The 25,880-nt window shown below is 46.5% G+C and overlaps 2 protein-coding genes across 11 annotated transcripts in view; both read left to right on the top strand.

The window, feature by feature from the left end:
- LOC140708507 (neuroendocrine secretory protein 55) overlaps positions 1–10,323 on the top strand; it is a 55,894-nt gene extending 45,571 nt beyond the window's left edge. Inside the window, exon 2 of the mRNA XM_073005569.1 lies at positions 10,251–10,323. The gene's annotated coding sequence lies outside the window, so the exon portion shown is untranslated. The remainder of the gene's footprint in view (positions 1–10,250) is intronic.
- The window catches only part of GNAS (GNAS complex locus), a 70,433-nt gene extending 44,882 nt beyond the window's left edge, over positions 1–25,551 (top strand). For 2 of the 10 annotated variants that reach the window (XM_037982597.2, XM_008012791.3), the window contains exons 2-13: positions 10,251–10,323; positions 13,545–13,589; positions 18,114–18,168; positions 18,254–18,373; positions 19,754–19,851; positions 23,535–23,589; positions 23,722–23,795; positions 23,893–23,951; positions 24,053–24,173; positions 24,320–24,450; positions 24,707–24,774; positions 25,045–25,551. In XM_037982597.2, coding sequence (XP_037838525.1) covers positions 10,251–10,323; positions 13,545–13,589; positions 18,114–18,168; positions 18,254–18,373; positions 19,754–19,851; positions 23,535–23,589; positions 23,722–23,795; positions 23,893–23,951; positions 24,053–24,173; positions 24,320–24,450; positions 24,707–24,774; positions 25,045–25,191 — 1,046 coding nt within the window. In that variant the 3' untranslated portion in view covers positions 25,192–25,551. Of the gene's footprint in view, positions 1–6,051; positions 6,531–10,250; positions 10,324–13,544; positions 13,594–18,110; positions 18,169–18,253; positions 18,374–19,753; positions 19,852–23,534; positions 23,590–23,721; positions 23,796–23,892; positions 23,952–24,052; positions 24,174–24,319; positions 24,451–24,706; positions 24,775–25,044 lie in introns of those variants that run through there. The other 8 variants (XM_037982602.2, XM_037982600.2, XM_008012816.3 and 5 more) reach the window with 8 other exon arrangements.
- Positions 25,552–25,880: the final 329 nt, after the last annotated feature.

Raw genomic sequence — 25,880 nt, 5'->3', positions numbered from 1 at the left:
TGTGTGCCATACTTTTAAGTAGATGTTTGAACAACATCTCAAATCCACTGACTCAAGAAATTGGGTCCAAACACACTGGCCAATGTACATCCACATTCTGTTTGAATCAGAGTATGTTCTGAATTAAAAACAGATCATTTTAAAATTAGTTGATGGATAATAAATAGGAAAATGTCATATGGCCATGTAGTTAATTCTTCAGTAATTGACTTCAAGTCTTCTGAAATGAAGTTTTACATCATGTTTAGTTTTGAATATAAGTTTAGGGTTACTTTGTGGTTGGAGTTACTGACTAGTGAATATGACAAGAAAAAAATGTCCTAGATAATCACTACATTCGATTTCTAAGAACTTTTATGGTCTAAAGTAACAGAGCCTTCTTACAAGGATTAACTGGGACTAGGAAATGCTTTTTACAATTCCTTCTTTCATCATCTACATGACATAGACTTTGACATTCATTTGCAATAGCAGTTTCAGTCATTCTAGCTAATTAAAGTGCAGAATATGCTTTGAAGACAGGAAACACTGTGGAAGTACTAAATACTATTATTAAAATCTTACAGCTAAAGTTTCTGTTTCAGTGGAAACCTATTTATTGTTTCCTAGGCTATTAAAATAATATTATAATTATATTTGCTCTGGGCTCTTGGAAATGACCCCAACTAATGAAGGGCCAAGGATAACATTCTTGTCCAAAAACTGAGTGACATCATTAAGCAGAACACTATTTTCAAGATTCTAAGCTGTAGCAAGTCTGCTGCTTCGAAAGGCAGACAAGGCATTCTTACTCAGAAAGGAGGATACCCAGGGGCCAAGAACACAAACTGTCTTTATCACCACGAAGCTGACAAGACCACAGAATTCAAACCCTGATGTGGGACGTTGTTCCTTGTTGTCAATATGGAATGTTGGAAAGAAATGTTTTGAGGCCGTATCTCCGTGTAGTGTGTGACACGATCTGTTTAACCAAATTTTTTCGTTCGGTGACCTAGTGTTTTAGGTTAGGGATGTGTTATGATCTCAACTGACTGGCTTGGGCATGAAGCAAGTCTCCTGAGCCACAGATCTGTGCTCTCTTCGGGCATTTTATACCCAAGATATTCTGCCCTTTGTCTCTCCCTGAAATCTCCATAACTCCCTTCTCTTCCTGAGCCAGATGAGGGGCCCCTTCCATTGGAAAGCTCTTTCATCTGGACTGTTCCAAGAATTATGCTAATAGATTGCCCCACTTTCAAAGCATAAACTAGGTACTTAAAACAGTAATGATCAATTAAAATAAATGACTAACCCATATGAAAAGGTCACACATGGTAGCCTCCATATCTGAAAGACTTAAAAAAAAAATCACAACTTTTAGGGCCTTGAGAGGTCAAATTTGAGGCCAAAAGCTCAATAAAATCTCTTCTTTCACTTTGTGTGGAGTGAAAACAGAGAGCCTAGCTGACCGCAAACCAGCTTGTGTTTCAGCGCTCTGGGTGTCATTTGCTTACTTGTAAACCCATGATTCCACCTGCTGTCATTTATTTACAAAGTAAATGCTTTATTTATTCATCAGTAGTCATAATAAAATATAGGTGAAACCTACACTTAAAACATTTTTGTTTTCAAGAATGGCCTCATAGATTGAGAGCTGAAAGGAGTAAAGCCTGATCTTGCGTTACACATTTCTAGGACAATAGTCCCAATTGTGCCTTGCCTAGAACGCATGTTAGTATATGACATGGGGCAGTTTCACTCCTTTTAAAGTTCAGGTGTGATACTTATCTAAAAGGGGAAGGTGGTAATGGAGCTCAGAGATTTCTAAATAAGGAGGCTCTTCATTATATTCATTGTATAACTTTGTAGCTCCTGGCATAAGTATCTAGGTTGTATTTGTTACTATTTACCTTACCTCTTAAAGACAATGTATCTGTGCTTTGCCACATTAGAAGCAGGAAGGAAGATGCTTTTGAACAAATGGAGCATAACAAAAATTTCTGGCCTATCCTTCCCTCGTACAAGTCTTTAACAATTTTTAAAAGTGAATGAATTTTTAATTTAATATCTAAAGATATAGAACCTGTGCCATGTCATCAAGTGATTCTTTCCAATTTAGGTGGTGGATGACAGTGAGCCTTACTTTCACGGTTACAGGCAGCCTAGGAATCATCGGTCCTGAGGCCTTACTGCTGAGTTTTCCTGGGAGCACATTCAGGTGTATCTGCATAATATTTTTATGCATCTTTGGTTAGGTGAAAAGCATCAACCTAGGATGGTTCCTTTGAGCATTTTCAAAAGAAGGTGTATTTTTGTGTGGAAGAGAGGCCATGATCAGGAGTGTGACAAAAAACTGGCAGCAACTTTTCAGCCGAGTTCGAGAAAGTCAGGGGTCTGCAGCAACCTAGGGCAGGACGGCATCTAGGCTGCGCTTCCTGTTCTTAATTCCAAGTGTTGTTTGGTGACTTTGAATCGCCCTCTGTTGTCCTTTCAGGTTCATAAAAAAGAGGCCTTGTACAACGGGGGCAGCGGTGTACCTGAAGGGACCAAGAAAAATAGTATGTGGCATCTTCATCTGTCACACTTTTCTTACTCGAAGTGGAGCAAACTGGGGGAAAGGGGGGAATTTCAGTCATCCTGTTGAATGGCTAACAGTGTCTTTTTATTTTCAAAGCTAACTTAAAGTGATACAACAGTTTGCTCCAGGCCTCTGGTGGTATCAGCCGCCCCATACCCCTGGGGACTGTTAAATGTGTTTCCATTTATAAGTAGACTTTTCTTTCTTTCTCCTTCTCCATCCAAACATCTTAAGTTTCATGGACTCTGTTAAGAAGTCAAAGAAAAAGTTGGAAGACAGTTTGTGGACTTTGCATATCTGGGTTTTCCGGGATGTAGGCCTGTGTCCCATCAAAGACACTGCTCATGTCTTAGCTTGATTACCTGGCCGCCTCGGCTCACCTGGGCACATGGTGGGCCGCGGAACCTGCAGGCACCAAACATTTATTGAATGAATAAACTGTATCCCAGCAGACACCACGGTGGCAGCAGATGACCCAACCAAGGTCCCAGGAAAGGCGGGCTGGGGTCAACTGGTTGAAAATTTGCTATCCCTGCTCCTAATCCCGTGCACTGCTAGATCCTAGTGTGGGGCGGGACACTTGAAAGTTTTGAAAGAACCCTCAAACAAGTTCACGTTCCGTAAACTACTTTTCCCTCTGTTCCAGAGCCCCCAGGGCGCCCAGGCCAGGCCGCCACCTCTCCCACCTGGGAGGACGCCTCGAGCACCGACTCCACAGCGACGGCCACCGCTCCTCGGCTCCCGTGACACCGGCGCGCCCGCTGCTTCGAGCAGAGCTACCTTTGCACTCCCATCGCACTTTTCTCGTCCGAAGATAGGAAACTCCGTCGGGCGTCGCAAATAATTCGAATTCGGCTCTCTGACACCTACCTCGGCGGGCGCGCGCCGCTGGGAGGGCGGGGTGGGTGGCTGGAGGTAAGGAGGCGCACAGCAGGGGTAAGCGCCGCCGTCGCACACTTTTCACGCCGCCCAGGGCTACACCACTCACCGAAAATTGGGAGGCAGGTCTGGGAGGCGGGGTTGAGCGCCCACCGTCTTGGGCGCGCCCGCGCCCCCCGCCATCGCGGCCCGCGAGCCCCTGGCCCACACCCGCGCGGTCCCCGCACCGGCCCGCACCCCCAGGGTGCGCGGCGGCCCATTTGGGTGCGTCCCCGGTGGGCCGATTTTTCGCGCTTCCCCTTCGGTTTATAGGGGCCGCTGCTATGGGTCGGTCCTCTGAAGAGGCTGGGGCGTCATCGGGGCCGGTTAGAAGCGCTGCTCCCCGGCAGGGACACTCAGTCGCGTCGGCACCGCGGAGCGGGCTGCGTCAGGTGGCTGGCCGGCGCGGCTCTCCCCTGCTCTCTGGCTCCGGGCTGCGGCGCCGCGGCTGGAGCGAGCCCCTGTCCCGGCGCGGGGCGGCGGCGGGCGGCCGGCAGGCGCTGCCTTGCGTGTGAGTGCACCTCACTCACATGTAAGTCGGGGAGCGCCGGGGCCTCCCGCGGAAGTGCGAGTCGCCCGGCGCGGGCAAGAGCCGCCGGGTCCGGGACAAGGCAGGGGCGCCCGGGCGCCGCTGCCCTGCCCCGCGCCTCCGGGCACCCCCCAATTCTCTCTCTTTTCTTTTCTCCATTGGCGTGCCCAAGAGCCAAACCAAGGAGCGCCTGAGGGTAACAGCAGACTCGTGCCATCCGCGCCTTTGCACTTTTCTTTTTGAGTTGACATTTCTTGGTGCTTTTTGGTTTCTCGCTGTTGTTGGGTGCTTTTTGGTTTGTTCTTGTCCCTTTTTCGTTTGCTCATCCTTTTTGGCGCTAACTCTTAGGCAGCCAGCCCAACAGCCCGAAGCCCGGGCAGCCGCGCTCCGCGGCCCCGGGGCAGCGCGGCGGGGACCGCAGCCAAGCCCCCCGACACGGGGCGCACAGGGGCCGGGCAGCCCGAGGCCGGGGGCAAGCAGGGCGCCCGGGCCAGGCGCGAGCCGAGCTCCCCGAGGTGGCCGGGCCACCATGCTGAAGATGGCCATGAAGCTCAAAGCCCGGGCGGCGGAGAGCCAGAAGAAGACGGCCGCGGCGGCTGCCGAGGTGGCTGCCGAAGCTGCGGCGGCGGCTGCGGCGTTGGCCGATTCGAGAGAGCCGCTCGCGCCGCGGAAGAGCGGGGACCCCGAGAAGTCCGCGAAGAACCCCAAGAACCCGGCGCGGGAGGCGCCCCCCGAGAAGTTCCTAACAGACAAGGAGCGCAAGAAGCTCGAGAAGAAGCTGCTGGAGCAGAGGCGAAAGGAGGAGAAGAAGAAGGAGAAGGAGAGGAAGAAGGTGGAGAAGATGCTGAAGAAGAAGAAGAAGGTGCCAGAAGCCCAGGAGGAGGCCCGATGCCCCGAGGCCGCCGCCGCCGCGGCCGCCGCCGCCGCCGACGAGGGCGCCGAGGAGGGCGCCGTCGGGGGCGCCGAGGAGGGCGCCGCCGCCGGGGGCACGAGTAGGGCCTGGGCCGAGTGGGACACGGACTCGGACGACGAGGACGACGCCTACTACGCGGCGCCGCGCGTGGGGGGCGTCGTGTGGCGGCCTGGGCCGCTCAAGGCAGGCGCGCTGAGCGCCCACCTGCCCCTCGTGGTGTTCCTGGTCTTTTCGGTGCGCAGCCCCTCGTGGGTGCTCAACTTCCTGCTGCAGAAGCGCACGGAGCAGGGCCGCGGCTGCGGCTTCGTGTTCGGGGCGACCTGCTGCTTCCGAGTGTTCCTGGGCTGCGCCTTCTTCTCCTACTTGGGCGGCCGCGCCAGGCGCAGAGGCCGCGGGCGCTCCGGGGCCAGCGGCGCCTTCGGCTCGGGCCATGGCGCCCGGCGCCGGGGGCGCGAGGAGCGGCTCATCTAGTCAGACCCCCCACCCCGCCACCGCCACCGCCACCAGACACCACCATTGCTGTGTAGTGTGGGTTTTTATTCGTGTTCGTGTGTGTGTGTGGACACATTTTCCTTTTCGGTTGCTCTGTCCTTTGGTTCGTGCTCGCCTCGCTTTTTCCACACTCCTGCTCTCTGGCTCTCTGTGTCTCTCTCTCTTTCGAAAATTTTCCTAAGTCCGGGCGCGCACTCCCTCCCCTTCCGCCCACCCCGGCCCCTCGGCGGCGCCCGCGGGAGGGGGAGGAGGCCTCGGGGGCGCCGGGCGACGCGGTCCGGGGGGTGGAGCGTTGGCGTCGTGCGAGGGGTCGTCACTGGCGCGGAGACGCCCCCTCTCCCCCCTCGGCCCGGCCCGGCTGCGGCCCGAGCCCGGGGGGTGGGGGGCGTCTCCCCGGCCCGTCCCGTCCCCGGCTGGGCGCAGGCGGAGGGACCCCCTCCCCGGGCTCCCGGGGGGCCGCCTCCCTCCGCCGGCTCCCGCCCTCCCAGCCGCCGCCGCGGCCGCCGCGGCCGCTCCTCGGCCCTCCTCCTCCTCCTCCTCCTTCCACCCCCCTCGCCGCCGCCGCCTCCTCCTCCCCCCGCCTCCCCCCGCCCGCCGCGGCGCTTTTGGCTCGGGGCGGCGGCGGGGGCCCGGCCGAGGCAATAAGAGCGGCGGCGGCGGCAGCGGCGGCAGCAGCTCCCGCAGCTCCTGCTCTGGTCCGCCTCGGCCCGGCGGCGGCCATCAGCCCCCTCGGCCTCGGCTCGAGGGGCGGGGAGCTGCGCGCGCCCCTCGGTCCGACCGACACCACCCTCCCCTTCGCGCCCGTCCGCGCGCCCCGCGGCCCGCGGCCCGCAGTCCGCCCCGCGCGCTCCTTGCCGAGGAGCCGAGCCCGCGCCCGGCCCGCCCGCCCGGCGCTGCCCCGGCCCTCCCGGCCCGCGTGAGGCCGCCCGCGCCCGCCGCCGCCGCAGCCCGGCCGCGCCCCGCCGCCGCCGCCGCCGCCGCCATGGGCTGCCTCGGGAACAGTAAGACCGAGGACCAGCGCAACGAGGAGAAGGCGCAGCGTGAGGCCAACAAAAAGATCGAGAAGCAGCTGCAGAAGGACAAGCAGGTCTACCGGGCCACGCACCGCCTGCTGCTGCTGGGTAAGGGCGGGCGGGGGGCGCCGGCCCCGGCCCGGGGGCCCCAAAGGGGCGCCCCGCAGGCCGCGCGCGCCGAGCCCGCCCCCCGCCCCGGGCGCGCGCTCCCGGGCCCCCCGCCCGTTCGCGGGCTCTGTCTGTGGGGGGCGAGGCCGGAAGGGGGACCCCGGGGCGCGGATTCGGCCGGGCGGGGGCTCAAAAACGGGGCGGGGGGCCGTGACTAAGCGGGCGCGGGTCCCCCTCACCCGGCCCGCCCGCTCTGTGTGTCTCTTGCTCTCGCTCTCTCCTTCTCTCTCTCTTTCTCTCTCTCTCTTTTTCCGCGAGGCCTACACGACGCCAGGGGTTTGGGTGCGTGTTGGGGAGGGGGAGGGGGAGGCCCATGGGGCTCCGGAGACTGCGACAAAAAGAGGGTTTCGGGGACAGGAAATCGGGTGGCGGGTAGAGGGAGGGGGACCCGCCTCCATGGGGTGTGAGATTTGTTGGGAGAGGGAAAGGGGGAAGAAAGGGGCGAGGAGAGGAGGGGGTGACGCTGGGGGGCGCCGTGGTGGCGGAGGGGGCCTCGCCAAAGGGAGGCTTTGGCGGGGAGAAGTGGCCGAGGAGAGTGGGGGGGCTGGTGACATCAGCCCCTCGGAAAGGATCGGAGCGGTAAAGGTGGTGCAGTGGGGGGGAGGGGGCGCAAGGGAGTCGTGGCGCCGGAGTCGGGGGGGGCGGCGAGGGGAGGAGGGAGGGCGGTTGCCGCTGGGCGCGACTTGGTGCGTTTCGGGCAGGACCGACTGTGTGTGCGCGGAGCAGACGTGTCCCGGGCCAGGCCGGGCGGTGGAAGGAGGAGAAGGAGAGTCAAATAAAATAAGACCACCCCCCACCACCAAAAAATGGATAGAGTTAGTACGAGAAGTGCCCAGTGAAGCCAAATGACACGTCATTTTACAGTATGACCTTTTTTTCCCCTTCCAGACTTGCAGGCTTTTTCAAAAGCAGAGCGGAGAATTAATTGTAGCAGCTGCCCCCCCCACCACCACCAGCGCCCCCCCAACACTATTTTAATAAACCATTAAAAAACACATTTTTCTGCTGGCTGGCCACATTGAGAGTGCTTTGTGAAAAGAAAAAACAAAGACATTCACAAATCAGATAAAACTGGAGAATGACATTTGTCTGTAAATGGCTTCTTGGTCTGGAAATGGCGTGGTTTTTTTTGGGGGGGGGGGGTTTTGTCCTTTTCAAGGTGGGAGGGGGGATTGAGAGTGCTATAAGGAGAAGACTTTTCCTCCAGGTGGGAAGAGATAAAAAGACATTAATTAGTTGTTTATCAAGTGACATTTATTTGTTTGGTTTTGGGTTTTTCTTTTTTTTTTGATTGCGATTTTTCCTCTGGCAAAAAAATAAATTTAAAAAGGTTGTAAGGAGATGGCCTTTCCTCCTTTTTTTCCCCTTAAAGTGCTGTTTTGGGGGGAAAAAATTTTAAATGACCAAAAGAATTACACAGCATTAATTAAAAATGGAAGTTTTCCACTTCCTTGATAATTTGGCTATCTGAATAAATTTGTGAATTTGCTAGGTTAAGACCTAGTTCGTGGTCACATTTCAACAAAACAGCTTGAGTAGAAAGAATAAAATATAAAAGGCCGTTTTTTGTTGTTGTTTTTTTCCTTTGGTGGCTTTTGCTTTGCTCTTTTTGGATAGGTCATGACTTTGTTCTCCTGGGTCCAGATTTATAAAAGAAGAAAATTACTAATTAAGTGAAAATAAGTGTCTTTGATGTTTATGCATTTGCAATTTCAGTAGTTAAATGGTACATGTGTTGCTGTCTTGTCTAAAACTTTTAAAGGCAGAATTATGCTGTTGGGATATTATGTGTATAACTTGATTTCAAAGTATAAATCTGGAAAAGTCTAGAATCTTTGAATGCTATCTGAATACTAATTTAAGTCAAGTGTGATGCTAATGGTGTCTTAAATTTCCAACACCTTTTGTGCTGTGATCACAAAGTCTCCACTTAATTTGAGACTGTTACTCAGAACACACCTTGCGTCACAGGGGCTAATCTAAATGTCCTAGTCTATATGACTACATTACATCATGATGTATTGATTGCCTCTGGCCTAGGAATCTGCAGCTTAAGCCAGTGACACAACATTTTGCATTTTTCAATGGTGATTCTCACCAAATAATGCCTCCCCCCAAAAGAGGAAACCTAATAATGCCCCAAATCCTCTTTTTACTCTATCTTAATGACATAAAAATTAAGTGAATTAGAGAACTTACAATGATCATAAAATAATTTTTCGGCCACATTTCATAAATGTGGAAACTGAGGCATGGATCTGTTTTTGCCTGTAAAAGGTACGTCCTGTAACTGTTACACAGTTTAGCACTTCTGAAATTAGAATATTAGCGATCCTGCTAAATATTACGTATTCTCTTCATGGCCTCTCTTAATAGTGCCATTTATATTTTTAATTTACCAAAGTTAGGCTCATTAAGATAGTGTTTGCTTTGAAATCAATGTTTCCGTAGAAACTAATTTTAACTTTTACAGATACTGATTATGGGCTTGTGAGAAGGCAAGTGAAGGAGGACTGTTTTGCTATCTGGGCATTAAAACAAAACAATACAATTAAAAGTTAAAAAGAAAAAGGGGTGAAAACAAACATTTGTGTGGAAGGAGGGCAAAATATTCACACGTAGATGATCTGTTGGAGAATGTGCATCGCAAAAAAGAAGATGCAAAATAGCCATCCTCCCTCTAGCTTGATGGAAATGTGTTTTTTCCATGAAACATATATGTATTTTTACAAATGAAAGATGATTTAAAATGGAGGCATGTGTTTCTACTCTTTGAGTTGGGAAGGGCTTGGCATCTTTCAAATTCAGTAGTTCCCAGGGATAGTTTTCCTTTTGCTTAAAGTTTTGTTCTTGTATTACTTTTTACTGTTACAGTTTACCTAATGCTAATAGAGTCTCAAGAACTGTATTTGATATTAAAGTGTGGTTTTTCCAGAAGATGACAGATAATTGATGGTCTCCCCTTTTCCTCAGCAACATAGTTGTACCCAGAGGGAATTTATCTTTAGAAAGATATAGTTTGTGAGGAAAGAGGAGTATGGCTAAGTGGATAAAATGTAATGCAGTTTTAGGGGTGGATTTTTAAGTAGCCCAAGGGGTAGGAAACCTGCACAGAAAGAAGCTGCATTGTGAAAATGTTTAGAAGGAAAGTGCTGCATCGCTACGTGATGTGGAAGAGACTGCAGCGTCTGGGCATTGTTGGGAATCCCGGGTATTTTAACCATGAAGCATCTGACAACGAATTGTGTGTCTAGATACGTTTATGTGTGAATGTTCATGTATCAGGGATTCAGTTTCACAGTTTTAACTTCAATTTTCTTGTTTACCCCGCAAATGACAAAATTGCGTCATTCCTTCTCTTTGCCCCTTTCCATCACCACCCCACAATTTTTTAAACAATCAAAAGAAAAAAACTAAAACCAGCAAAGCCTGAATTCTTGTTTGTTATTTTGGTGGTGAAATACTGCAGGTAGACACTGAGTTGGACATTGATTTCCTTTTCTCTGCGTCGAAATGTCAAGAAAAGTTGCAAGTCTATGATCTTGTGTTTGGTTTTTTGTGTGTTGCTTCTATGGAAAAACAAAACAACAACAGCAGTCCTCCCTGCCCAAAGTGTTAAAATGCCTCCTTCATAACCTGAGACTTACTTTCGTTTTCTAGGTGCTGGAGAATCTGGTAAAAGCACCATTGTGAAGCAGATGAGGATCCTGCATGTTAATGGGTTTAATGGAGAGTAAGTGTCAAATCTGTGCAGGGGCACCAAATAAGAGGACCAGACTTTATACTAACCTTTAGGAAGTATAGGTAGGCTTTGGGGGCTGGGCAGCCAGTTTTCACTTAATTTTTCTGGATTTACATATTAGAAAATCCTGGGAAGGGCTCTTTAGGGTCCCCCCCCCACCCTTGGGTCTTTGGTGCAGCAAATACTACTGATGAAAGCACCAGTGTTTGTGACAAACATCTCCCTATCCCAAGAAAATCATGCCTGGTTGCGGGGGATGCTTGACAGCACTTGGCCCGGTGACAGCCCCTCTCTGGGCCAGGTCCCTGCCACAGCCTCCAGACATCACTGCAGTGTCTTCAATGTGGCTTTGGCCGCCCCCTTGTCCTGCCCATGCTGGTCACTGCAGATTCACCCCACCCCACGCCACACAGATTTCAATGTAATGAACCAACACAGGATGTTTTAAACTATTAGGGAAACATCGTTTCCATAATATTCTCACCAGAAACAGATTTGGAAGTGGCAGCCCGTGTTTATAGTTTGTAATTTTTTTTGTCCCCCTTTAAATTACCATTATGAGCAAATCATTGTTTTTCTTTAAAACAAAAAGCAAATCAGTACCCCTGCCTAAGGAAAAGAAAAGGGAACATTTATGTAAAGGATGGAAAGACTGGGAGTTAGGCACTCCCAGCCTCACTGAGGGGCATTTTTGCCTTTGAAAAGTCCTCCCAGGTATCCTGGTATAGTGCAGTGTGGCAGTCCGGTAGTGGGAATGAAGATTAAACAGGAGAGACTTTATATTAGACCTGTGAGACAAGTTAGGAAGCCCTGCCTGGCATGAGGAATGCAAACAGGGAACATTCAAGAAATCGGGGAACTTGCTTTTCTCCCCAAGACCCCAGATTGGGGCCTACCCATCGTTCTCATGTGACCCATCGTTCTCATGTGACAAAGTGTGTAAAAAACAGAAAAAACTAAGTTGACCAGTCTATTTTCACTGGTGTGAGAGCGTTAAGCTCACTAGATTTCAAGCACCTGAAGGCACTAGTTTGTAATTACTAGCTGGTTAGCCCAGTCCTGTTCCCTTTCTTAAACCTGGATTCAATTGAAAATTTAACCTTGAGTTGCTTTGGCTTCCTTTTCAAAAGGGGAGATGGAGACAAGGCGGTAGCATTTAATTATACCAATGCCTGCCCACCCCCACCCTCCCCCCCCAAAAAAAAACACCTTTACTAGTCACGAAGCATCCGGGAAACGAACGTGAACTTTTTCACCTTTCAGAGCAAGGCAGGCAGCTCCTTATGGTGAATTCTAGAATTTGTTAGATCAAATAATTGTTTAGAGAAGGATGACATCACCCATACAAATAGTCATGTTAGTTTAGGATGCTTTTTCTACTTTAACCCTGAATTCAGAAGGATTGGTTGGGATGCAGAAGGATGGGCTTCTTTACTCAACTGATTATGACTCTCAGTGGCTTATCAACATGCACATATGTGCTATTGAGTAAGTTAGCATCACTTGTCACCAAGCAATTCTGAAATTCTTAATTCTTGACACACCCCTCGATGAAGCCCTGCCAACGGAGACTGCCATCCTGACAATAAATAAAAACCCGGAGACAGACTTCCAACCATGGATTTTGTCATTTGAAGAAAAATCTTGCATAAATTTCCCCCCTGCAGCTTGCAGGAGTACTTCATGAGAGTAGTTAAGCAAAAATAATTTGACCACGTATCCTCTAAATAAATATTTTCATTAAAACTGGACATGGCTAGCATTTTTCAAAGATGCAGCAGCCACTATTTACCTTATTTTGAGTCAAGTAGAAGCTAAGTCACCTTTGAAATAAATTACTAACAGCTTCATTACGCTACAGATTGCCCTAAAATTTAAAAATTTTTATAGAAAGGATTCTCCTCCCTAAGTGAGCCAGCCTGTAACACCAGGCAAGGGTTTTAAACCAGAACTTCTCTTTTCTGTTTTCTTTTTGGAAAGAGGAAGCAACATTCCCAGTTTGCCTTCTCTGCAGACAAGGGCATAGATATGTTAAATTTAGCCTGTGAAAGGGTTTGCAGGGGTATTCCTCATGGGAGCCTAGATACCTTATTTTTATCTCATCCAACTGCCTCCTTTTTTCTTTTTCCTCACTGCGGTATTGCAACAAAAGCTATTTCCTTCTTAACTAGGAATTCCCTGTGACACAGTGAGATCTGTCCCTAAAGGGTGGTCTGTGTGGTACAGGGCTTTTCCTCCCTGATCTTGCGTTTTGTTAGGGTTCTGCTGAGCTATTAAATTTGCCTTAACTCTCTGGGGGCTGCCATACCGATTACATTTTTAAGAGTAAGATAATATTGATTTGACCTTCAGAAATACAGAGTTTGGATGTGGATTTTCTAACTCAAAGCTAACTCTTTTTCTTATATTTAGTGCCAGGAACAAAACAAAACCAAAATATAAACACCATTAACATTGGTTGAAGTAAGCTGATCAATTACTAAACTGTAGAAGGCTGCCCTTCGGCCTTCAAGGAGGAATTCCTACTGTTTATGAAGATTGGGTTTGGGTTTTTTTTTTTTCCTTCTTTTTCTTTTTTCTATGGTGGTAGTGGGTGGGCTTTTGTTCTTTTAATTTATTATTATTTTTTTTTTTTTTTGCTGTATCACAGTCCAGACATAGTTTAATGACAATTTATGGGGAACAATTATTTATAAATAAAACCATTTTATAGGTAGTTTCCTTCCACTGCAAGAAGTGAGGTCATTAGTTTTGCAGGAAATCCTGGGCAGAAATCTCCCCCGTCTACGCCTTTGTGCCTTAAGTTACAACATTGGGAAGATTCTGACCTGGGAGAATTAGGAGCCTTATGCGCTGCCACATTCTCAGAAGAATTGTGAGATAAATCACTGCTTTAGCTCCCTAATGCATGTACGTTTAGTGAAAGCACAAGAAAATAATTATCCATCCCTCCTGTGTCCGACCAGAGTCTCCAGAGAGCTCTGTTAATACTGCAGCAAACGTGTAGGATTCTTCCCCCATGGCCTGCAGTCTCAGTGGACATTCCAATTTAGCCAGAAAGGCGACCTAAGAATTAACGGGAGGATGGATGGCGCGCGAATTGTTGCTTTTGCTCTTGGCTGATTGTTTAGGAATGTAGAGAGACTGTGTGGGGTTTGTGTGAAATTGCGGTGCCTTGCAGATTAGGTGAGCTTTCAATCTCTCTTTAAAAGGGGCGGCGAAGAGGACCCGCAGGCTGCAAGGAGCAACAGCGATGGGTAGGCACATTCAAAAACAGAAAAATTTTTTAACAAACAAAACAAACATGAAGATCATACTGGGAAACTGAGGCCAGAGACCCGGGAAGAAAATAAAAATCATTTAAAGGACCATCAGCCATATTGGCATACGTTTGCAAATAACACACAATTTCCTGACATTTTGGAGCAAGTAAAGTGCGTAACATAATTTTTTTGGCCATGCTTAAAGTAGAATGAGATCCAGCTGGGGGAAAGTTATAGATTTCAGCTTTAGACGATCAATTTAGGATTTTGAGAATTGATGTTTTTCCATATGGTTTCTATTTTCCCCCAGCTCTCCATTTGAACCAGCTACTTGTTTTTAAAACTATCTACTAAATTCCATCTACCCACTGGTTGGTCTGATTTTAAAATTTCAGACCTCTTTGAAACAAAATTTTTTTCCTTTATTAAAATATGCAATGCTGCACCGTCTTTAATTTTGAAAATTGCCTTGGTACCTTGCAGCAGGTCGTTAAGAATCATCTTGAAAAGCCTCTGGCCTTTTAAAAATGATCAAATTTATTTGAATCTAAGGCACTTTACGTTAGCTAGTGCATAAGGAAATTCATGATGGCATCTTTTATTTTTCCATTCATCATCAAATTATTTTTTCTTTGCTTCCTGCATCCCCACACCCATCACACATACACACACGCACACACATGCACATGCATACACAGACACGCACACACACGCACACGCACACACAGCCACACGCACCGCGCGCACACACGCATGCCAGGTAACCGCTCTAGCTCTGCTGCGTGTTTCGCATGCAGCGGTGGAGTGGCTCTTTTTCATGAGAACATCCAGAACCATTGACTTAGTTTAGGGCATCTCAAAGAAACAGCTTCTGTGGCCGGGGAGGGGAGGGGCAAAAATCTGGGGGTCTGGGGACAAAGTAACTGACACGTGTTTGTTCATCTGTTTCTTTTAGAATATATTATCCCTAGATGATGGCTACAGTTTCTCATCTTCCCGGCTATGTCCTATCACAATTTGCATGCTGGAATTGCTCGGTCTTAGGAACTTCTAATAAGAATACTATTCTGTTGTCTGAGGGGGGAGGGGGGATGGGGCCCCTACTACCTTACCTTAAACGATGATTGAAAAAACAAAAAATGGACTGAAATCCTTAATTGGCAGAAATGTAGTGTGACAACTATCCAAAAAGGCATCTCTATAAGAAATGACTAATTGACAGTCTGCTGTACCAAAAGTTGGCATTTGAGCAAAATATGACAAGTCCTTAGTGAACAACCTACTGTGTACTAGATGTCGTGCTAAACCCTTGAACCCTACTAATACCTTGGCCTGCACATCTCTCTGACTCTGTTCTGCAAGTCAATATAAGTATTAACATTCGTGAGAAATAAAAATTCTCTGCATGTTTCAGCAATCCCTGTATCTCGCGTCTGTCTTCTGTCTTCCTTCCTTTGTCTGTCTTTTCCTACCAAAGCACAAGGATAAGGTGGAGACCTGAATAGCCTCCCCCACCACTTAGTTAGCTGCAGCGGGGGAGGGGAGGAGCTCTTAAAAACTGAATGCAGCCCATCTGCTTTATACATAGAAGGGGGAGGAGGAGGCACCAAGACCCTAAAAGTATTTCCAGCCTTAGTCCCAATTTTGTAGCGAATCAGAATTCTAGCTAATGGCATATGTTTTGCCTTTGTTGAGTAGTTTAAAGACATCTAAGGAATTTTCTCTGAATTTCACAATCAACGTTAAATTCATTAAGCAATAGTAAAAGTGATGATAAACCTGCCAACCCCCAGTATAATATCTCCATCTACATAGTAATTGCTTCAATGGAAGAATTTTATGTTTTAGTATTACACACCCGAATTAGATTTTAGATTTCTATTTTAGCTGTTTTATACTTGATATACTCCCACACCTATTCACATACGTAGATGAATACTGAACACGTTCTCAAAATATCCGTATTTTAAGACGGGAAGTTTTCCAATTATCATACTACTGCTTAGACCAAAATATCAAACTGAATGAAAGAAACTTGTTTCTGGAAATACTTTTCTCTTGCTGTATGCAGATTTGGATATTTAGTACCCGAATGTATCTAATTTTACTATTGTGGAACCTCAAAACCAAAGGTTCATAGCTTTCATTACCTATGAAATGGAGCCTGCTTTTAATGAATGGGAATAGATTTGTCCTAGGGGGTTTTAGGTAAATTCTGAATTCAAAAGTGAACATTGGGGACCATCAAACACATATCCTTTTAATTTCTAACATCTAAATAATTGATGTTAGACTACTACCAAGGCTGGAAATTCTTAATTTCAGGACATGAGCTTTGATTCTGCACATACAAAGCAGACAGTCCCACAGAACAGTCAGGACTCACTCCCTTTCACTTGAAGGTGGTTGCTTTAGGAGTCTAGGGGCCAGAATCAGATGTCAGATTTGTGCACAAGACCTGAAGCTCACCTCCCTGTCATCTGTGTTTCTGAGGTTCTCTGGACCTGCAGCACTTTTACTCAAATGGCCCTGAGGGGATTCCTGGCAACATCTGTCCCCCACCCCAACCCCAGACACCCCCCACCACTAATGAGCATGACCCCTCTGAACTTCATCAGCTCTTCAATGTAGAAGAGCAGTGGTGCAGAGACCTGTGAAAGAGGCTTCACGTGGGAAAGGGGCGAGATGGGATCCTTCAGCAGGTGAAGGCCCAGAAGTACACAGACGTTTATTCAGAAAGAATAAATTTGCAAGTATAATTCTTTGAGAAAGGAAAGACCACATGATTTATGGAAGGCCTGTCGACAGGCGTGCACTTGGCCCCACCGTCCATCCCAGTCCCCCCACCCCCGGCCCACCCCTGCTGCTCCACTGACCACCCTGTCTGCTCTTGCTAATTAACCTCCCTTCGCCTTTCCTCTGCCTTAACTTTGTCATGTTCTAGTCTGGAGGGATTATGTGTTTAATTTCTACCTCCATTCTATGAATTGGTGAATCAGCCAAGTGAATGCTTCAAAAACTGGGAATCTCAAAAGATAAAAATATATATGTATATATATGTGTGTGTATATACACAGACACACACACAGCCCATGAAAAAGATACTCTGTCCCCTCCATATCCCACCCCCATTGGTTTCTGCCTCCGTGACTCAAGACTTCCCCCTCTCAGCCTCAGTTTCCCCATCAGAGGAGCAGGACCGTAGCACCTTTTTTCCGCATGACGATGCCCTCACCTCCCAGGGCCTAACAGGTACAGCAGGTGTGCTGTGTGTGCTTGTCCCATTTTTGGGCTATAGACCTGATGAGATACATACTCCACACAAGAGGCCTTTTCTTGCCGCCTGAAAACATAAACTCGAGAACCTTCCCTGGCTGTGCTTCTAATGAAGGCTAGTTTCTGAAAAACATACAGCATTTGGATCAGTGTAATCTGGTACAAAAATTAACATTCTCTTGTGGTCCCCAGAAGCCAAAGGGTGTGGCCTTTACCTGTGGGACAAGTAACCCTGAATATAGATAATTCCGTAAAGACCACACAGGCCATCCCATGTGGCTGAGTTAAAGTCAAGGAAAAGCTACAAAACCTTCAACCTCTACTTACCAGTGGGATCTGACCCCCTTCCCCTTAGATTATAAGGCCTTCTAGGGGGTGGAATCTTATTTGATTCCTATTGCACATGGACCAACATGTACTAACATCATGAACTAGAAATTTCATTGCTGCTAGCCGCAGTGCCTGGAGCATCGCACATATGACTTTTTTTTTTTTTTTTGATGGAGTCTCACTCATGCTGGCTGGAGTTCAGTGGCGCCATCCCAGCTCACTGCAACCTCTGCCTCCCAAGTAGCTGGGATTACAGACACATGCCACCACGCTCAGCTAGTTTTTTTATGTTTTTAGTAGAGATGAGGTTTCACCATGTTGGCCAGACTGGTCTCGAACTCCTGACTTCAGGCAGTCTGCCCGCTTCAGGCTCCCAAAGTGCTGGGATTACAGGCATGAGCCCATCACGCCCAGACTCCTGTAATGAACTGTTAGAACCACCACCACCTGTGCTCACTGGTTCTCTCACTATGCTCATCTAGCAACTGAGTGAATTCCAAGTCAAACCACGGCACTGTTTTGCTCCACCCCAACCTCAGAGTGACCTGTCACTCCAGCCTCACCCCTACCCAGATGCTGATAAGACCAGGAGAAGCCTTTAGGAAGTGTTAGTATGTAGTGTGGGGGTTTCCAACCCATGAAAGATTAAATGAGCTGCGTGCAACTTCTGGTACAGTCAAGATTGTTCAGGCAATTTGCTAATCTGCCCGATTGGGCGTGTCCTCAGGACACATTTGGGAGGTTATAATTAACCATGTTTATTCAACTACCTCCAATCTTTGTATAGATCTGAGCCCACAACTCCTTGAAGAACAGAATACTATGCTTTTTAGTCGGGATATCTTTATGAAAGCAGTACTCTTAACTGACATGGTGCAATATGATTTTCTTTTCTTTTCAATCCCACTGCAGTGAGAAGGCAACCAAAGTGCAGGACATCAAAAACAACCTGAAAGAGGCAATCGAAGTACGTTCTGGCTCCTTGTGCTTTCTGTCTTGTAGCCCCTCCCATCCAGTGCTGTTCCCTGACCGCTCTGCTAAATCATTTTCAGACCATTGTGGCCGCCATGAGCAACCTGGTGCCCCCCGTGGAGCTGGCCAACCCCGAGAACCAGTTCAGAGTGGACTACATTCTGAGTGTGATGAACGTGCCTGACTTTGACTTCCCTCCCGTAAGCTACACCCCAACTTGTGTGGCCTTAGCCCCGCCCACCTGAGCACAGTGTTCCTATAGGAACGTCAGTGACAGCCCTGCATGTGGGCAAGAAAAAAGTTCTGAGCTACGGCAGGCTTAATTATTCCCTCATTCACTTCTTAGGACAAACAAAACTGTTTTAAATATGGCACACAAATACTAATTGTCCTCCACTGGAAGTGCCCTAAGGTGTACCTTGGGATGCCTCAGTGAAGTGCCAAATGGAAGACATTCGCATTTTAAACAGGTGACCTTTTAACATTGATTAAGAGTTTTTCTAAAGTCAGTCCTTGTCTCGGGGCAAATGAAATCTTTTCTCATTATTTAAAAAAATGAAATATATCTAAATTATAACTCAAAAAATAATCATGAAATAGAACATATGGAAAAGACTTTCCTCTGGATGCACGACACTGTTGGCTCCCTAAAGAACTACTTTTAGGGAACAAAAAACCATTCAAGCCCAAGCATATATGTTTAGGCCCCTTCGTGGGGAGAATGGCTTATAAGCGGGGAATGGGAAATGAGATAGAAAGATGTATGCGTTTGTAAGGCCCACAAGGAAGAGACTTGTCTACAGCTAAAACAATGAGTTATTGTTGCCTTTTGTCAGGCTTTCGTGGGAATTTGTGTTTGTATATTTTAGATGGACTTGGCTGCGAACTTACATTAGCAGAGAAATTAGTAGTATTTAGTTAGTATGGATAGCTAAATTTTTTTAAATAGCATCATTTTGAAAAAATTAAAGCAGTAAACACAGTATGTATAATATAACCCACTGACTTTCTTGAAATATGATTCCATATTTAATAGGAAAAACAGCAGGCTATTAAAAATGTATCCAAACAATAACCTTTTATTAGTCCTACTAACATCTGAACTTTTATGTTCCTACCTACAAGTCCCCTATCATACTTTTTTTTGTTAAGAGTCACATTTTCCCAGAAGGAAGATTTAGTCCCGGCACATCCTACAAATGAAGTTTCTTATTTTCACAACATTGAACCATTTATTGGCATATTCGCCTAACACAGATTAGTATATATTCTTCCTAAACAATTCTGTAAAGAAACTAAATTACTCAGTAGCTCACCCCATTCCCCCCACACACACAAAGAAACTACCCAAAACCAGTAATTCACAATAAGACCAGCAGCTAATTGCATGAACTTTTGAATATGTTTAACGTGTTGAATTAAAGCTCTTTGTGAGCATTTATTCATTAATTGGGCTCAAAATTCAGAATCACACCAAGTGTCGGTCACATAGGGAACTCTGGTCTCGGGGTTCGAATGACAGTGTCCTTGATTAGTTCAAGCTCTTGTCTTTCTCTCAACTTTCTTGTGTACACTTTCAGGAATTCTACGAGCATGCCAAGGCTCTGTGGGAGGATGAAGGAGTACGTGCCTGCTATGAACGCTCCAACGAGTACCAGCTGATTGACTGCGCCCAGTAGTAAGTAACCCCACCCGACCCACCGGCACATAAAACAGGCAGACACAAGAAAACATGCAAACCTGTGATCCTGCTTGGAAAGCTACTTGTCGATGATTCCTTTTGTAGAAGCCAACCAGTTACCCCACTGGCAGAAAGTTCGAATCTGATTGAATTGTTTTATAAAGTCCTTAATTGCATTTTTTTTTTTTTAGTCCAGTGACATTATTTTATATAAACATTGAATGCCTGTTAGAGCAAGATGATGATGAGTTTCATAGTATTCCTAATTACTGGGAAGTAATTAATTGAATTGACCCGAAGCATTTACAGAAATAGGGCAGTTCTCACATTTTGAATAATGTAAAAATACTACATTTTATTGCTGTAATTTTAAAACATAACAAAGAGGAACAGTGAAGAGAGCTACGCCTCCTCTCTCGTTGGTAGTTGTTGATTGCTCTATTTCTGCTCTCAGGTAAGAGACTCTAGTAGCTGCCTAGTATTACTAGATCTGAGTGACTCTAGGTAGAGTTTGCTTTTGTGTTGTCTTGACTTTTGAACTCTATTTCATGTCCTTATTTATTCCTTCCCCCCGGGTCTTGATTTCAAGGATGGTAAGTGGTCAGTGTATTTTAAATCCTAAACTGTACACCTAAGCAGTACAGTACCGTGGTGGGGTCATTTTCAAATAAAACAAATTACTACCTGCAAGGAGGATGGGTTAAGGCCTGCAGTAGCAATAGGAAAGGCCTCTTTCTCTGAAGTCACTCATAAAGGTGGGCTCGCCTGATTAGTGTGTTGGTAAATGAAGAAGGGGGAAACTTATGAAACAGATTTTATTGCACAACTCCACCTGATGCCCAAGTTGCTACTCTTGTTGCCTAACACCTGACTTACATTCCCTCAGGGATTGCCCTCTGTCCTTGTCACCCACCATGGTCTCTCCCAGAGGACATCATACCCCATAGCTAGAAAGTTGCCTTTTAAATAGTTTATGGCCTCCCTCATCTTGCACATGATATAACAAGCATATGGTGGTCAGGGTTATTTAAAAAATATGTAAAGATAATTATTATTATTATTATTATTTAGATGGAGTCTCACTCTGTTGCCCAGGCTGGAGTGTAGTGGTGCAGTCTTGGCTCACTGCAACCTCTGCCTCCTGGGTTCAAGTGATTCTCCTGCCTCAGCCTCCTGAGTAGCTGGGACTACAGGTGCCCGCCACCACACCCAGCTCATTTTTGTATTTTTAGTAGAGATGGGGTTTCACCATATTGGCCAGGCTGGTCTCGAACTCCTGACCTTGTGATCTGCCTGCCTTGGCCTCCCAAAGTGCTGGAATTAGAGGCGTGAGCCACTGCGCCCAGCCAAAAATGTCAAGATATCTTTTGTTTGTTGATGCTGCACAAATGCACAAAGCAGTCTCAGTTAATAATATGAAGTAGGAGTGTCTTGTGACTTGGGACAGGGGAGTCTAGTAGAGGTTTGATGTTTTAGCTGTCCTTATTACAAGTAGCTGAAACTCGGAACTGATTTTGCTATAGGAAGTATTAACTAATCAGAACCAAGGTGCCAGGCTGACTCACCAAGGGCTAAGATTGCTTTACTTAGTAGCCTCAAGCCCAAGGAACTGATTGTGAAAACCACCTGAATAAACAGGAGGGAGGAAGAGGTAATACTGTTTATCTATAAATCATATAAGCCTATGTTAGGGTCTGTGCAATCTATCAACCCCAGCCCTGCCTTCCCATAGGAAATTCCTTTGATTATTTTCAGTTGCCACATACATAGATATTCCACGGTTTAATAGACAAGCAAATTTGTATATTTTTTCAAGGAACAGAAAAACAGTCCATCTTGGCTGGTCCCTATGGCCCCCAGCCCCCACTTCTTCTTCAACAAAGTCCCTGATTTTCTCAAAAGTTCGAACTAAAAGCTGGAAGCACTAATTATAGTAACGCAAAACAAATGGAAATCCTGGAATTGTTTGCATTTTGTATTTTGGATCCAAGTCAGAAGTGAAGTACAGGTACAAGATTAGGAGAGTTTAACCATCCCAGTTTTGAATGCTGGGGGGCAGGGAGTCACAGCTGCATTAATTAACAGTAGCTTAGCCAGGTGGTTGAAGTTTGTTGGGTTTCGTTTTCTCTCTCAAATCATTTAGAAGTTTTTGGGGTTTTTTAATGCAACACTCAATTACTCCTGAAACTTTGTCTGAAAACTGCACCATTTGTATAGATCATGAAAAGTTGTAAGGAAACTCAGAGAAAAAGAGAACAAGGCAGCGTAAAACCTTTAAAATGTCCTCCCTCACCACTGGCTCAAACAGCCCTGCGTCTGCTGTGGCCGGCACGTTTCTGTTGAACTGCCTTTATGTTAAAGTTGGGATACTGGTACCGTGCCCATTTCTTAAGCTGCCTATTTTTATTTGTTGAGCTGGGGTTTGGCTGGCTCCACTCCAGATGTCTCTCTCACAAGATTTGGTGCTGATGATCTATTTATAGAACTGTGGTTCTGTTGCCATGGTAACATGCTGGAGGCCAGGGCGGCTGGGGAGCTATTTCTGGACTGGTGCTGTAATGTAAGATTGATTGGGCAAGTTAGTATATCCTCTAAGCCAGACTAACTCTGAACTAGTAAAAAGGAAGAGGGGAACACAAAACTTAGGCAGTTTCTTGAAACAGACTTTTCTCTCTTTATGATTTTCTTTTCTCATTAGCCCACTTGAAAACAATTCCAATCTCTACATGCCTCTCCCTCCAAAAAATAAACTGGTTTTAGCATTTTCTGTATTAATTAAATTACCCCAATCTTTCAAAAGTAAATTTTCCTGTGTGTCTAGTCAAGCAAATCAAACAAGATGCTTTTTAAATGAAAAGTTTAATATCTGGAGCGTTCTATTTCATGGACCAAACAGAACGGAAGAGAACTTTGTGTTTGTTTCCTGTTCGGGATGGCTAGGGCAAGAAGGCCCCTTTGTGCCAACCTCTTTTGTTCCCTTTAATCAATGAGATTCTTAAAAAGTGAAAAGGAAGGGATACAGATTCTCAGTAACTAAAACAATCTCATGTGCCCTTGAGGAGAAAGTCCTTGATGTTTTTAAGAATGTCACTTTATTTATTTATTTATTTTCACTGAATGATACAGAGGTATACAGTTTTCAAACTGTTTGCCATTTTAGGCAGGAAATTTGAAAATTAAAATGTTTTTGTCAAGCATTACCAAATGGCACAGAATGTGATAGGTCAGCCTGGTTTTGGGGTCCTTTCTCTACTGGTTGATATGCATAAAACCTTTTAAAAATCAAGAATATTACCAGAGAGCAACAGGAATAAACAAGCTAAGTAAAGAATAAAAAAGAAAAATAGAAAAAAATAAACATGAAGAACAAAGCCCCACCACTGTCCTGTGCTGTTTGTGTGGCCCCACTGCACCGAGGCCGCAGGCTAGCTGCTAGACGCATCTAGAGTTCCCTGATTCCTAAAATTATTTATCTTAAATCCCATTTGGCCTAACTTTCTTAAGGCATCAGCTTTGAGTTATAAATGTAACCAACACACAAGCAAATGTGCCATTGACTTAGTGCTGCATAACTGTGGGACGGTCACTTCCGTTGAGCCTGACCTTGTAGAGAGACACAAATAGTTGGCAAATTAATGTGAACGCTGTGAACACCCCATGTGCCTTTCTTTTTCTCCCAGCTTCCTGGACAAGATCGATGTGATCAAGCAGGCTGACTATGTGCCGAGCGACCAGGTGTGCAAAACCCCTCACCACCAGAGGACCCTGAGCCCTCTTCCCAAACTACCCCAGACTTTGCTTTAGATTGGAAATTATTACTATTTCGATTGGCTTTGCTGAGATCCATTGACCTCAATTTTGTTCTAGGACCTGCTTCGCTGCCGCGTCCTGACTTCTGGAATCTTCGAGACCAAGTTCCAGGTGGACAAAGTCAACTTCCAGTAAGCCCACTGTTACCTTTTTATATAACAGAGATCATGGTTTCTTGACATTTACCCCAGCCCCTCTGGAATAACCAGCTGTCCTCCTCTCCGCCAGCATGTTTGACGTGGGTGGCCAGCGTGATGAACGCCGCAAGTGGATCCAGTGCTTCAACGGTAGGACACTGTGGGCTTGGCTGTTCGTGAAGAACGCTTTGCTTCTGTGTTAGGGATCAGTGTCGCTGCTCACGCTCTTGGCTTTGCTTTCTTTGGTTAAGATGTGACTGCCATCATCTTCGTGGTGGCCAGCAGCAGCTACAACATGGTCATCCGGGAGGACAACCAGACCAACCGCCTGCAGGAGGCTCTGAACCTCTTCAAGAGCATCTGGAACAACAGGTTTGTGGAGTGACCGCCCACCCCCTGCGCTTGCCCAGGAGGCCCTGGTCTGCACTGTTTGTAGAAAAGAACCCTGTGCAAGCATTCCAGACCCCTGGCCGAAAGCGCGCTTCTCCCAGGCATTCACACGGCCTCCCTTCTTGTAGATGGCTGCGCACCATCTCTGTGATTCTGTTCCTCAACAAGCAAGACCTGCTCGCTGAGAAAGTCCTTGCTGGGAAATCGAAGATTGAGGACTACTTTCCAGAATTTGCTCGCTACACTACTCCTGAGGATGGTGTGTATGGCTTCCACTCTTTCGCTGGCTGTTCATTGCAGTGGTTCTTTGTTTCAAACAGTCGGGCTGAAAGCCGCCATTCCCCTCCCACCACCAAACCATAAAGGACCTGTAAGAGAAGCAAGAAAAACACACTGCCATTAATTCTCATATGGAAAAATCAGGGTTTTGAAGACTTCAGGAGCTACAATGCTGCTAGCACCCCAGCTCTGCTTGAATTTTTAATTACATTAATATATATTCCCTTTTTTTATAGCTACTCCCGAGCCCGGAGAGGACCCACGCGTGACCCGGGCCAAGTACTTCATTCGAGATGAGTTTCTGGTGAGTTGAGCCTGTCTTTAGTTTCCTCTCTTGCTCCTCCTCTTTTTCTCATGGATGTAAATTTACTTCAGGGGTTCAGCTACCCAGGTCCATGGTTTTAGTTCACGCACATCCAGTGTGGATTTGAGTTCTTTGCACCCCTCCTTTTGCTTTCGTTTTCATATGACATCAGAGACTGGCCAACAGCCGTCCCTGGTAGGTGTCCCCATCGGTGATAGGGTGGTTCCTGGCGAGGGTGTCACTGACGAGTCCCTGCTTTTGTACCCGCAGAGGATCAGCACTGCCAGTGGAGATGGGCGTCACTACTGCTACCCTCACTTCACCTGCGCTGTGGACACTGAGAACATCCGCCGTGTGTTCAACGACTGCCGTGACATCATTCAGCGCATGCACCTTCGTCAGTACGAGCTGCTCTAAGAAGGGAACCCCCAAATTTAATTAAAGCCTTAAGCACAATTAATTAAAAGTGAAACGTAATTGTACAAGCAGTTAATCACCCACCATAGGGCATGATTAACAAAGCAACCTTTCCCTTCCCCCAAGTGATTTTGCGAAACCCCCTTTTCCCTTCAGCTTGCTTAGATGTTCCAAATTTAGAAAGCTTAAGGCGGCCTACAGAAAAAGGAGAAAAGGCCACAGAAGTTCCCTCTGACTTTCAATAAAAATAAATAAAACAGCAGCAAACAAATAAAATGAAATAAAAGAAACAAATGAAATAAATATTGTGTTGTGCAGCATTAAAAAAAATCAAAATAAAAATTAAATGTGAGCAAAGAATGATGGGACTCCCGTGAGTTATTTGTGGTTCTGCACAGATTCCCGTCATTCATGGTTTTGACTTGGTCCTTACATCAGAAGTTGGGAGGCCCCAAGGTGAAGTGGGTATAAAATCTCACCACTGTATGTTTTCTGGTGACTGTAAAATGTAGGTGTCTTGAAATAATTTTCAGACAATAGGAAAAGTCCACTCCTGTTGATCTCCCAAACTTTTACCCCATAGTGGACCACTATGCCCCAGTCACCTCTACATTTTGATCACTGCCATCCTATCCAAAGAGTCTGCCAACTTACGCCATTACATCATCACACAGTTTGCCTGCTGACCC

The sequence above is a fragment of the Chlorocebus sabaeus genome, chromosome 2 (genome assembly GCF_047675955.1).
Source record: "Chlorocebus sabaeus isolate Y175 chromosome 2, mChlSab1.0.hap1, whole genome shotgun sequence".
Lineage (NCBI taxonomy): Eukaryota > Metazoa > Chordata > Mammalia > Primates > Cercopithecidae > Chlorocebus > Chlorocebus sabaeus.
This window is presented reverse-complemented; position numbering and strand designations above follow the sequence as displayed.